The sequence below is a fragment of the Delphinus delphis genome, chromosome 3 (genome assembly GCF_949987515.2).
Source record: "Delphinus delphis chromosome 3, mDelDel1.2, whole genome shotgun sequence".
Taxonomy (NCBI): Eukaryota; Metazoa; Chordata; class Mammalia; order Artiodactyla; family Delphinidae; genus Delphinus; species Delphinus delphis.
In genome coordinates this window covers 25,811,270-25,825,209 of record NC_082685.1, presented here as the reverse complement: position 1 = coordinate 25,825,209, position 13,940 = coordinate 25,811,270, and the positions used below count along the sequence as shown (strand labels likewise).

At 39.1% G+C, this 13,940-nt stretch overlaps 1 protein-coding gene across 5 annotated transcripts in view; it reads right to left on the bottom strand.

The window, feature by feature from the left end:
* Positions 1-13,940, bottom strand: part of FBXW11 (F-box and WD repeat domain containing 11) — a 132,186-nt gene that overhangs the window by 41,211 nt on the left and 77,035 nt on the right. For 3 of the 5 annotated variants that reach the window (XM_069540572.1, XM_060008395.1, XM_060008398.1), the window contains one exon: positions 584-809. In XM_069540572.1, coding sequence (XP_069396673.1) covers positions 584-662 — 79 coding nt within the window. In that variant the 5' untranslated portion in view covers positions 663-809. Of the gene's footprint in view, positions 1-583; positions 810-4,443; positions 4,507-13,940 lie in introns of all 5 variants that reach the window. The other 2 variants (XM_060008397.2, XM_060008396.1) reach the window with 1 other exon arrangement.

The window sequence follows — 13,940 nt, the reverse complement described above, 5'->3', positions numbered from 1 at the left end:
TTTTAAACCAAAGTAAACTTAACTAGGGGGTGAGGAGGGAGAGACAGAGAAAGAGAAAAGGGAGAGAAGAACACACTCATGCAGGGGTAGGATAGTGAGGGAGAGGATGCAGAAATAAGTTTTAAGAAATGTAGTAAGACATGCTATCAATTTCCCCAATACTTTTCTGCCATTCCCTAAGTGTCACTTCAGATATAAATGAACATCTTAAATTTGGGGACACTTCCCAAACACTGTAGGAAAAATTGTCCCATACTAAAAAAAAATACTTATAAAGGCAAAATGCAGATTCTATAGACACCACATCAAAATAAAAAGTACAGCATTAATTCACTAATGTAGCAACAGTATTGACCAATGATCAACACTAGTAATCACAGAAACTGCCTACAGTTCCTAGATAGATGCTAAATTATAACTGCTCTTCAAGTACCACATATTAAAGTACAGTATGTGTCCCAAAGAAATGCTGTCTCACGCTGTACTCATTCATTCATTTCACAAACACCTACTCGGCTCCGTCTAGGCTCTTGGGCTGGGCATTCTTCCACTTCTCAGCTTTTTAAAAGACAAGCATGGTTACCTGGTAAAGCGGTAATAAAGTCCCGCTGCAACATGGGCTTCAGGTAAGAGTTAATATGTCCATGCTGGTAATGACACATTCGTGAAATAAGGTGTTCCACAAATTCCACTTGATCTGATTCAGACCACTGGTCAAAATATTTAATACACAAGTCTTTTTCTTTTTGATAGTTTCCTTCTGATGGCCTCTTTCTGGAGACGATCACTGATGATGTTCCATTACTTATCTATTTTAGAAAAACAAAAAAGTAATTAGTTTGACAAGGAAAATAAATCTTAAGAGCATATCATCAGAAACATTTTTTTGCCCTGTGTATTTATTCTTAAAATGCCAGTTTTACCCTAAAGCCAAACTCATTCCTTTATTAATTAATTCAGGAAATAATTAAAAAAGCATTCAGGGCCCATGTACTCGAATTAGTCACTAAAGTAATGATAAAGTTAGAGTTCTATCTAAAGCTAAATGGTGTCTTAAATCATCATTCTCCAATGCTTATTCCAAAATCGTGCTGTTATCAGTTAACTAACTAAGGTTGGAGAAGACCATCTTAGAAAAACTGTTCAACTTGGCAAAGTGGCAACTGATTGATTATTGATGGTTTGTTTTCCTTCCTCAAAGTTGGAAGGTAAAGCTATATTCATCTATGCAAATAGTTCTCACACTTGTGCATGCATCAGAATAACAAAAGAGCTTGTTAACACACAGACTGCTGGGCCCACCGCGGAGGTTCTGATCCTACAGGTCTGGAGTAGAGCCTGAGCACTTTCAACAAGTCCCCAAGTGATGCTGATGCTGCTGGTCTAGAGACTGCACTTCAGGGACCTCACTCTGAAAACTACTCGTCTATGTAACGGAGAAATCAGAGAGCAATTCAATCTAAAAAGCTTCATTTTACCTAACAGTTTCAATCTCCTCCGTATTATTTCCAGGGCTGCTAACTGCTGACAAAATAGTTTACAGACTTTCACTGTCTCTTTCAATCACCTACTCAGAAAGTGACCCAAGGTAAACCACATATACCTGAAAAGTTCCTCATCTTATTTAGTTGGTTTACGGATATCCCACAGACTCCTATACTAAATAGTTGCATCTCTCATCAAATCTACATGGTCCTTACATAAAATCAGTATACTTTTTAAAAACTGAAACTAGGGCTTCCCTGGTGGCACAGTGGTGGAGAATCCGCCTGCCAATGCAGGGGACACGGGTTCGAGCCCTGGTCCGGGAAGATCTCACATGCCGCGGAGCAACTAAGCCCGTGCGCCACAACTACTGAGCTCACACGCCTAGAGCCTGTGCTCTGCAACAGGAGAAGCCACCGCAATGAGAAGCCTGCACACCGCAACAAAGAGTAGCCCCCGCTGACCACAACTAGAGAAAGCCCGCGCACAGCAACGAAGACCCAACACAGCCAAAAAAACAAAACAAACAAACAAAAACACTGAAACTACATGCACTGCATCTGGACAACAATATCCAAAAAAATCTAAATCCCTAGACTGAACCACAACTGCTACTGATATTATGAGGCTCAGTAATTTCCCTGTTTACAAACAAAAGAACCTCAATACTTTCGTCAAACATTTGCCAAGTCATCTGTCCATCACTATTCTGAATGCCCCTTCATGTGTAACACTAGAAAGAATAACATATAAGAGAATTTTGAAAACTGAAGAGTTGCATCACAAACATTCATTAATTCCATTAGGAGCTTATTTCAGAAGTCTTACATGGGAAGAATGAAGAGCTTTTTTTATCAGTATATCCCCTAACTTAAAGTGAACTGAACCCATCCCAGAAAGAAGACGTCCTTTGTAAATATCCAAAGGAGTCTTTGGCCTTCCTTGGTAAAATCTTAAAAATCCTTCATATCTGAAGTGAGTTCTTATATCGACATTTAGAGGTATAAACCTGGAAGGCATTAATCTCCCACCTCACTTATCTTACCACTTCCTTGTCTGAGAACGTTTTTTCCCTTATAATTTGGGTGAGGGAGAGCTCATTGACACCGGGCACCACCAGGGGGCAGCACTGAACAGAGATTTTTGATGTTGCTTGTAGTAAAACATTCGTATCAAACAGAACCAAAACATCAGCATTAAGAACAGTCAGACGAAGTAAACATTCTTTGCTGTGGTGAATATCAGCTAGCATAAGGAGCACCTTTGCTACTTCTAAGCATAAGGATGTTCACCATAATGTTATAATAAAATTCAGAAAAAACTACCCAGTTACAGGCAACTGGTTAAAGTGAATTATATAATACATCTACACAAAGTACTACGATGCAGCCATTAGAATTAGGTTTATAAAGTAAGATTTTAATAACAAGAGAACATGTTTATGAAACAGTATTAGGGACAAAAGAATTTTATATAGCATATGATCACAATAATTTGTGTGAAGGGAAACACGCCAAGAAAAAGTAAAGAATATAAATGAAAATGTTAAAAGTGCCTAATCTTGAGAGAGAAAGCTACATATTTTTCCTTCCCCTTTTCTTTCTATATTTTTTTCATAATACTTGCCAAAATAATTGCTTTCATAACAGGTTAAATATAATTATGGTAACAACTTGCATTTGTGTACTGCTTTATTGTTTATAAAATACTTTCACACCCATTATCTCACTTGATAAGCAAAAGGGTTATTATTTCATTTACAGAAGGGTTCCTTTCCTAACCATCTAGCCCCCTTAGAGCATCGGTATACCATTAACTAGTTGACTGAAAGGCAGATGAAAAAAAAACCAAAAAACTGAAAGCTAAAGTGTTAAGAACCACTGTGAATTGAAAAGCAATAGTAAATTAAAGAGAATCCTGTTGCAAAATACCAGACGTGGAGGGAACAGCAGTCAGTCTGCACACAGTTCCCCCTAAAATAACAGTATGTGCCCAATTCTACAGCACATTTTCCATTTCTATTTCTAACCACCCGCTTGGCCTAGAAAGATCTTCCTGGAATTGCACTGCTTTGTTTCTTTTCATCATAAATTTCTTGGGGACACTTTATTCTTGCTAACTCCTTTGATTCAAAACAAGTGAACCCAGAGAACTTTTTTTTATCATTATTCTCTTCAGATTTAGATTTGTTTTGCCTTTATTTGTATCTTCATGAAGGGAAAAATTATGTGTACCATAATGGTCGATGAAAACATGAAATCATGAAACTTTATATGCTCTCCATCCCGCGCCTTACAAAAAAACTGGGGGATTGGAAGGAAAACTGGAAAACTAAAATAGAGGTAGGAGAGAAGGAAACTGAACTTAAAAGGAAAAGGCAAACAAATAGGAAATGGGGGAGAAGGGTGACGGTTGGGAGAAAAGGTCGGTGCATACACTGGTATGCGGCATGGTGCCATTCTGGTGACAAAGGACACCACCACTGTCCATCTTTGGCTTAGACAGTGGCCCCAGAGACGGAATATTTTGGGCTGCAGCCAACTTCAGAATCTTGGTGAGAATTCCTAAATTCTTTACTATTCATAATGACACTTCCCTAAGGAACAGAAGATAAATTAGGGTGAATTCTTTTTTTTTTTTTCTTATGTGGACCATTTTAAAAGTCTTCATTGAATTAGTTACAATATTGCTTCTGTTTTATGTCTTGGTTTTTTGGCCCTGAGGCATGTGGGCTCTTAGTTCCCCAACCAGGGATCGAACCCCCACCCCCTGCATTGGAAGGTGAAGTCTTAACCACTGGACCGCCAGGGAAGTCCCAGGGTGGATCCTGAAACTAGCAGAATTGCACAAAAGAAAACAAAAGTACTTGGCTCTTAGTTTCACTGAGGACAGGAGCTGAGGGAGCATCTTATCTACAGTAAGTCAATTGCTATCTTATCTGTGCGCCGTCATTCCTACCTGCCAAAGAGTATTTTTCTTTGGGGACTCATCTTCATTTTGATCCTCCATAACTGAAGTGTTCTAAGGGGGGAAAAACAGGTTATTTGAATTATGCCGAGTTTTGCAAATTCTAAATAACTACACCAAAATATAGTTTTGAAAACCCAAACTGGAGTGTACCAACACCAACCCAAGAGCTGTTTGGCTTGTGGCTAACACATGCCATTTTGGGTCAACAGGGGTGTTTTCATCTTTGATCAATCATTAGTTAGTGGTTGGACAAAAGTAAGCATAAAGTCTTTATGAAGGTTGGGTGTACTTAGAAAACAGGCTAAATTATGGGAGTGGGGCTGAAGCTCTACCTCAATCATCCCCGTTATTCTTTTAACCTGAAGAAAGAAGGCCCAGAGACCCACTAAGTTCCTGATGATTACACAAAACATTTACTAGAATGTCTGCTACTCAGTAGCCCACCCCAGCCATCAGCAATTAGAAGTGACAAAGCCCTGGAAGCCCCCCTGCCTTTCTCTTTCCTCCCTTGATGGCCTTGTTTTTCTGGAATGGCTTTGCAATCTCCCCTAGCAAGCATGGTGGGTGCCCCAACCTTTTCCCTTAAGAGGAGGATGCTGTTAGCCAGCAACAATCTGGCTTGCCTTGGGAATGCATTAGCTTTTGATTTTTGTGTTTACTGCACAAAGAGGCACTGTGTATTCTTTCTGGTGACCTAGTCGCTCAATAGATGCCCATTAACTGGAGATTATACATGATTGGATTTTCCCTTTTGAAGCTCCTACCTAATAGCTAAATGGAAACTTAATGAGAAGGGGAAGTGGGAGAGTTGTGTTCTGAAAGGAATAACAACTCATTTATGGATAGCAGTCTCTCTAAGATTCCTTCCCAAGCCTAAAATTCCAAGATTGGGGTACAAAATTTAAACTATAACATTTGTCCTGTAGTATTAGTCGAAAAGATCCTATAGATCTATTTATCAGTGTTTACAAGAGCTTGTTTACTGCCTATAGGGAATAAGCCTACCTCTCAAATTTTCCCTGTTTTTCCTTTATGTTCGTCAAGTTGTAAAATGTTTGGGCACATACAGTATTTCCAAACACTCCATTTGAAAATACCCAACGTAGGTGGTGGCAGAAGAATCACCACTGGACACTAGTGCTCTGCAGGTCTCACAGCAGGCTCTGATAAGAGATGTAGAATGAGGGCTTCCCTAGTGGCACAGTGGTTAAGAATCTGCCTGCCAATGCAGGGGACACGGGTTCGAGCCCTGGTCCAGGAAGGTCCACATGCCGCGGAGCAACTAAGCCCGTGCGCCGCAACTACTGAGCCTGCGCTCTAGAGCCTGCGAGCCACAACTACTGAAGCCCACGCACCTAGAGCCTGTGCTCCACAACTAGAGAAGCCACCGCAATGAGAAGCCTGCACACCGCAACAAAGAGTAGCCCCCGCTCTCAGCAACTAGAGAAAAAACCCGCGTACAGCAGCAAAGACCCAAGGCAGCCAAAAATTAAATAAATGAATAAAATAAAATTTAAAAAAAAGAGAGATGTAGAATGATGTAGTAGAAAAGCCAAAGGCTTTGAAACCAAAGAGAGAAGTTGGAATCCAGATTTGGTCGGTCACTGTGTGTGTGTGTGTGTGTGTGTGTGTGTGTGCACGCGCGTGAGAGAGAGAGAGAGAGAGGGAGAGAGAGGGAGAGGGAGAGAGAGGGAGAGGGAGAGAGAGGGAGAGGGAGAGAGAGACAGAGAGATCCTGAGCAAGTTGTTCTACCCATGGACAAATACAAACCACACAAAGTTGTGGGGATTGAGACTACCAGCACAGTGCTTGGTGTATAGTGGGTATTCATAAACTCTGTTTATGCCCTGCTTTGAAGATACTACTTTCCCCCAAGTGTTATCTATTCTCATGCTTTTCTAACTTCAGACTTTGACAGAAAGGCTCCAGATGGTTGCCTAATAGGGAAAACCCACTGGCTTCCTTGATAAAACCTTATAAGCCGCATAACACCGAGGTCTGCGATGGGGAAGGGGGGCAGGAGGGCAGGGCTCCATATGTTAAAGTCAACCATGAGCCAGAGAGGAAGGAAGTGTGTCCAAGTGTCCAAAGCAGGTCTAAAGTGGTGGCAGCAATAAATGATCCTGAATGGGAAAGGGGGGATGAAGAATAGGGAAACACAAGTAGTACTCCTCCCTCAAATTTTCCTTTTACTGCTATCTTGAAGGACTTAGGGATTAATAAAGCTGACAGGTTTCCTTAGGGGAATGAACAAAGTGGGAACAGTGACTCAGTATATCACCTGGATCTGACTGGTAGTTACAAAGGCATCGTTGCAATATCACAATGTCCTGGGTTCTGAGAGAGTGGCAAGAAGAAAGAATGGCTGGGAACATGGAGGTGAGCATGCCAAATGGAAGAGAGATGGGAAGTAAGTTCCCGCTCCCTCGTCTCCAGGCAGCCCAGGAAATGTGTGAAGGAGGTATATGTGCAAAGGGGTTTGAACTCCAAAGTTTTAAAACACAGGAGTCTGAATCCACCAGAGCTATTCTGACGTAACCTACCTCAATACTTTCCTCACTCAGGCAGGAAACATAAAAACGTCAGAAGTTCCTGCGGACTACACAAGAAACAACCGTCTTTCCAGTAAGAAAATTTAATTCTTCCTTTCATTCCAAAACAGAGAAATGGTGTTTATTTACATAGCTGAAAAGAAAACAACCCCTCTGATAAAAATAGCAACTATTCTCTTAAGGCTTGATGAAAGTGGATAAAGACATACAATTTAGTAAAACTGTATTTAATAGAGCCCTGTGGGGGCTGGAATACATTTTTTTTTTCAATTTCTCTTATAAAGCCTTCAGGAAAAGATGCCAAAGGGAAAAAGCTGCCCTCCAGCTACACTGATCAGAGGATCATTTCCAAAGAGTAATCCAGGTGACACAAGAGATGCTCAGAGGAAAAAGGGTCCTGGGGTCTAATTAAGTTTGACAAATGCTGCATGCTCACGTGTGTGCTCTCCCCCGCCGCCCTTCTTCCTTTCCTACACAAACACACCCCACAATGCACTTCGTAAAGATACTAAAGGCTCTGACATCTTATAATTTTAAAAATCAGGTTAGATTAGTTTAACAGCTATCCCTAATTTGTTGGGTATGGCCACCCCCCTTCTACACTCTCTCAATAAGAGCTCAGCACACTGGCAAACAGTGGACTAGGGCAGTAGCATGGCACGATTCCTTCCTCCTCCCACTTCACTACATGAATACTGCTGAGAGACAAAGGAAATGCCCACTTTTGGTAAACACAATATATACCTCTCCTATTCCTCATTATCTTATGTGGGGATAAGAATGGGTGGCAAGCATCAAAAATTCTAAGAGCCACAGGTTTTTATTTTTAGTCACTTTGACTGGGCTTCCCTGGTGGTGCAGTGCTTGAGAACCCACCTGCCAATGCAGGGGACACGGGTTTGAGCCCTGGTCTGGGAAGATCCCACATGTCGTGGTACAACTAAGCCCGTGCACCACAACTAGTGAGCCTGTGCTCTAGAGCCAGTGAGCCACAACTACTGAAGCCCACAGTCCACAACTACTAAGGCCCGTGCACCTAGAGCCCCGTGCTCCACAACAAAAGAAGCCACTGCAATGAGAAGCCCATGCATCACAATGAAGAGTAGCCCCCGCTCGCCCCAACTAGAGAAAAGCCTGCACACAGCAACGAAGACCCAGCGCAGCCAAAAATAAATAAATAAATAATCATTTTGACTTTTATTCCTTAAAGGTTTAATAGACAAAAGGTCACAAGTTCAAGGGAGAGGTAAGAAAAAACAATGAGTCTTCCTTCCAGGAGAAAAGGAAGGTGGTTTCCTACATCCAAGCTCTCAGATGAAACCATGAGGTAAGCCAATCTGAGAGGTGAGATCCTCTTTTAAGTCTCCAACACTTCTGGGAAAGGAAAGTTCTTTGAAATACCAACCTGGCTTAATCACTTCCTACCCTTCTCATCATCATCTCTTTCATCCTACACCTACATCACATGCAAACAAACAAAAAACGCAGACCTTCCTACTACCAATGGAAGATACAGTCTAGGAAGCAGCAGCTAGACTCTAGGGCAGATCAACCTTAGTACTAGTGACATTTGGGGCCAGATTAATTCCGTGGTGCAGGGGCGGGGGGAGCGTGGCTGTCCTGTACAACGTAGGATGTCAGGCAGCATCCCTGGCTTTTCCCTGCTAGTTGCCAGTAGCAACCCCCTCCCCTGCCCTAACTGTGATAACCAAAAATGTCTCCAGATTGCCAAATGTCAGGGGTGGGGATTGGGGGCTCGGGGCAACAAAACTGCCCCCTCCACTTGAGAGCCACTGCTCTAGGGGTGTGAGCTCCTAAACTCGCTTCCTTAGGAAAATATACTAAAAATCACCACCATCTCAGACCTGGCCTTTCTTTCTCTTCAGGCTTCTTTTCCTTTAACCCCTGTGACAGTATGTGATTTCTTCAAATATAGCCTGACCGTACCATGGTCAAGTAATTCATAGAGTACATAGTTATCTCAATTCTGGGGTAAATCCTGCTTGCCATTCAATGCCTATCCAGGAAAACTTGATATAAGGAGTTCTTTACTAGAGATCCATGGGCTTGGGGGTGTGAATGAGGGTGATAAATATCATGAAGTCATATACAAAAGTTCGTGCGTATACAGTCCTCCAGAAAGAAGATCCAGAGCTTTCATTAGATCTCAAAGGTGTCCCAAATGTAATAAAATAGCAAAGCATGTCTGACCAAATAGGTGGCCAGGGTGGATGGAGCCTAGGTATACGTGTTTTGCTTTGCTTTAATTTAAAGTTCTCCAGGTAATTTTTATGTATGTGTCTGCTTTAAAATCACTGCTATGGCAAAATGATGTGGTCCATGTAGTACCACCATCCTAAGGAAATTGCACTGATACCGTCATGACAGACTCCATCCCAATATGTGATATTTCAGAACTACCAAATACCATGAGAATCTAATGCCTGTTCCTTCTCTTATAAAGCCTTCAGGAGAAGATGCCGAAGGGAAAATGATGCTCTCAAGCTACCCTGATCAGAGGATAATTTCCAAAGAGTATTCCAGGTAACACAAGAGATGTTCAGAGAAAAAAGGGTTCTGAGGTCTGAGTTTGACAAATGTGGTGCACTGCATGAGTGTTCCCCCAACTCCACTCCCAGAGGTTATGATATACTTCACTAAGATACTAAAGGCTCTGTAACATCTCATAATTTAAAAATCAGGCTAGGTTAGTTTAACCTAGCTTTCCCAAGTTTGTTGGATATGGCCACCCCCCTTTCACATTCTCTTAATAAGAGCTCAGCACATACTGGCAAACACAGGACTAGGGCAATAGCATGGCATGATTCCTTCCTCCTCCCAATTCACTGGACAAATACTTTGCGGGGGGGCGGTGGGCAGGGAGGGCCAAGGAAATGCCCACTTTGGTAAACACAATATATTCCTCTCCTATTTCCCATCATCTTTCCCAGTCTGTTATATGGGGTTAGTTTGTATAAAAGCACAGCAGGCTCTAAGCAGTGATATATCTTTGCCAGTAGGTGCCACCAACTAACACAGAATATATTTCACTTGGAAAATTCCCTACTTGAAGAGTTATGTAAGAGGAATCAATTTCCTACTTTAAAAATCCTACAAATTCTGCATTTTGGCTTTCATGATGAGAAATGCTTATACAATGTAAGGTTTTCATATCAAAAACATCTTTACTCCTGAGAGGAAGCAAAAACAAAAACAAAAACCTTACAAAGGATCTAGAAAACATGCGGGCATTTTGCCCTTTTCTCTTGCGTTTTTAAATGTTTGGATTTAAGAAATTAAGGATAGGGCTTCCCTGGTGGCGCAGTGATTGAGAGTCCGCCTGCCGATGCAGGGGATGCGGGAGAGGCCACAACAGTGAGAGGCCCGCGTACCACAAAAAGAAAAAAAAAAAAAAAAAAGAAATTAAGGGTAACAGATACATTGTGCAAAATGTTATTAGATAACTTTAGTCTCTGTACTAGGCTTGTTTCACATATTGTCTTTTTCTTAACATTTAAAAAAATTTATTTTATTGAAGTACAGTTGACTTACAATGTTGTGTTAATTTCTGCTGTACAGCAAAGTGATTCAGTTATATACATATGCATTCTCTTTCATATTCTTTTCCATTATGATTTATCACAGGATATTGAATAGAGTTCCCTGTGCTATACAGTAGGCACACATTGTCTTTTAATCTTCAGAAAAAATATGTAAGTAGACATTCCAATTTTACAGAAGAAATTGAGGACCAGAGAAATAAGTAACTGGATCAGATCTAGGTCTGTTCTACTCAGAAATCAATGTACTTTCTATACAGAAAAATACAGCTCAGGTGTTTTCCAACTGCTGGTTGTAGCCTATGAAATCAATTTAATGGGCTGTAACCAGCACTTTTTAAATAAAAAGCAAAATTGAATCCGGGCATTCCCCTGCCCACAAGGGTAATAAGCATAACAAAAAACACATAGAAAGGCTAAAAGCAATAAGCAAAACATAACAGGAAAATTCAAATTAAAAGGAAAGCAAAAGTCATTATTGCAAGGAGAGCAATATTCAAGTCAAACCACTGAATAACACTAAGAGCTTTAAAACTCTCTAAAAAGCAAAAATCTATAAAGAGGATAATGTGTGCTTTTATATACTGAATAAAATTCCACAAAGTACAAAAAAGTTAGAAATATTTAAAAAAAATTTTAAGCACCTTTTCATCTTCGACAGATCAAGCAGACCAACCAACAAACAACACTTAAGATTTTCCACGGAACGTTAAAAACAACAACAAAAAAAAACTGATAGAGAATCCTAGGCCACAAAAGAAATCTCAAATACAGTTAGAAAGCAGGAAGAGATTATACATTTGAGAGTAGGCCAAGCAGAAAAGTCTAGATTTAGTTTGCCAATTATTACTTGCATAAATTCCAAAGGTAAATACACAGAACAATGACTGGCACAGGCAAACCAAACACCTTTGAGTTGTTATTGTAAATGCCAGCTTGGCCCCTAATCTAGCCTACAATTCTTCCCCCTTAAACCTAAATCTTACCAACACGTTGTTGGGAAATGAGATCAATGGAAAGCCAGAAGCATTCATTTGGAAAAAGAAGAGACAAGCTTGTCCAAAAAAGCAGCCCCTATCTCTCATACCACTCTTGCAACTCAGAAGGAAGAAAGCCATGAATAAATACATCTATACATACATGACTTTTTAATACAACGACTCCAGCCACCAGTAAGCACAACTTAATCAGAAACCTTCTACTCCTCCACACAAACACTAAAATGTAGAAACAAACTGTTTTCTTTCTACAATAAAACTAAAAAGTAATAAAAAATTTTAAATCCATTGGGAGTTTGACTGAAATCACTGCTACATGCTATTTCCAATGTAGTAAGTTTCCTTCCAACTTACCTAACCTGTAGTTCCACTCAAATTTTTAACAAGTATTTGGCTGCTATTAACATTACATGACAAGATTATACTAAGGTATCTGGAAGAATAAATATAGGAGAGTTTTTCTTCCTTTCCTCACCACCAATTATTTTTTTAAAAGAGGGGAATGCTTATGTTATTAGATATTAAAATTTTTCTTAAAAGCTATAATAATTAGTGTGGTACTAACAAAGCAAGACCAATGAAACAAAACAGGAAGTCGAGAAACAGATTCATTTACACTTACAATTTGTGTATGATGAAGTTAGAACTTCAAATAGGGGAGAAAGGGATCATTTAAGAAAGAGGATTAAAAATAAAAGTTAAATGCTACCTCATGTCACATACCAATATATACTATGGATAAAAAGAATCAAGTGTGAAAAACTCTAAAACCATAAAATGACTAAAAGCAGCTACCAAACAGAAATAAAATTTAGATTTGCCTAAAAAATTTTTTTAGCTCAGGAATGTTCATAATCAAATTTTAAAGACAAATACATTGGGGGAAATATTCTGACATATGGTAAATAACTTACCATATAAAGATCTCTTATAAATTACTTAGGAAACCAAAATTAATACTTTAATAGGCAAATAAGCAGAGTAACTACCAATATTGCAAAACAAGAAATTTAAATGGCTGTCAAAATGAACATGTACATAACAAAGAAAGATGTAATTTTTCACCTATCAAATTAGTAACTTTAATTTTTATATACTTTATAGGAACTGGGCTCTTTGGTAGGATTATAAATTGTTACCTTTCAGAGAATATTTATCAACATTACTACATAACACTGGATATAATTTAACTTACAGCAATTTATCCTAAGGAATTGTAGACCTACACAAAATTGTAGCTACAACAATTTATAACACAGAAAAATAGAAAACAATGTAAATGTCTAACAAGAGGGTTCGGACATCATTTAAGTATATGATACAACAGGAGAAAATTTAAGTTCTTTTAAAAAACTTTTCTACTGAAGCATAATACATATACATTACATACATAAATACATATATACACACACATATGTTACACACACATAAACACATATACTCATGTATATAAGGTCTAGATGTAAATTTTATTTCTTACTGTAAAAACACTGAAAACCCCTGGTTAAGGTATTAGAGTACAATGAATCCCATACTGCAAAACTTACCACCTTTTCAGTTTTCTTTCAGTTCTCCTAATTATACCAAACTATATTTTCATATCTCTCTAATACCTCCAACTGTCTGTTCTTAACAAAAAGAGCTGGTCTCCTGTTCAGTTTACTGTAACAAACAGTATCTGGCTAGAATTTCATTATAGGTTTTGTTTTTAACGGTATTTATTTTTACAGTAACCTATCTCAGTAAGTTGCCATTATTTCATGGCAACTTACAGTGATGCATAAGTTGCAGTGACGCATAGTTCCCTTTTCTGATTTTTCAAAGAAAGCGGATTTTAAAAATATGTGAAGTAGAACAAAAGAACAAACGCTATGCATATATCAAAAGCTGTGAAGGCTGCTGTCACCTGTCTAAAACTGGTGAAATACTATCTAAAAAGAACAGTGACATGAAAAATGGTCTAAACTATATTAAATGGAAAAAAAAGCAAGTCAAAATATGTCTGTACGACCCCATCTTTACAAATAAAAATTTATCTATCAATCTACTTATTTAGAAAAGCAACTAGAAAAAGTGTGTTAAAATGCTAACAATACTATCTCTAATTTTTATTCTTTTTCCTTATATAGCCTATCTAAATTTTCCTTGAAGACACATCTCTTTTTAATAACAATGAACAGTGGTTTTTTCAAAATGAAACTTAAAGGAGTAAAAGATCTACATCAAGACCCCAGATATATATGCTCTAGTTTAAAGAAAGAGAAACTAGTCACTGAAACTTCCAGCAGAGTCAGATGCTGCTGCATGTCATCTGACCTCTCTATGCCTGTTTCCTGATCCATAAAACTGAAATGAAAACAGGGCCTCCCCGACAG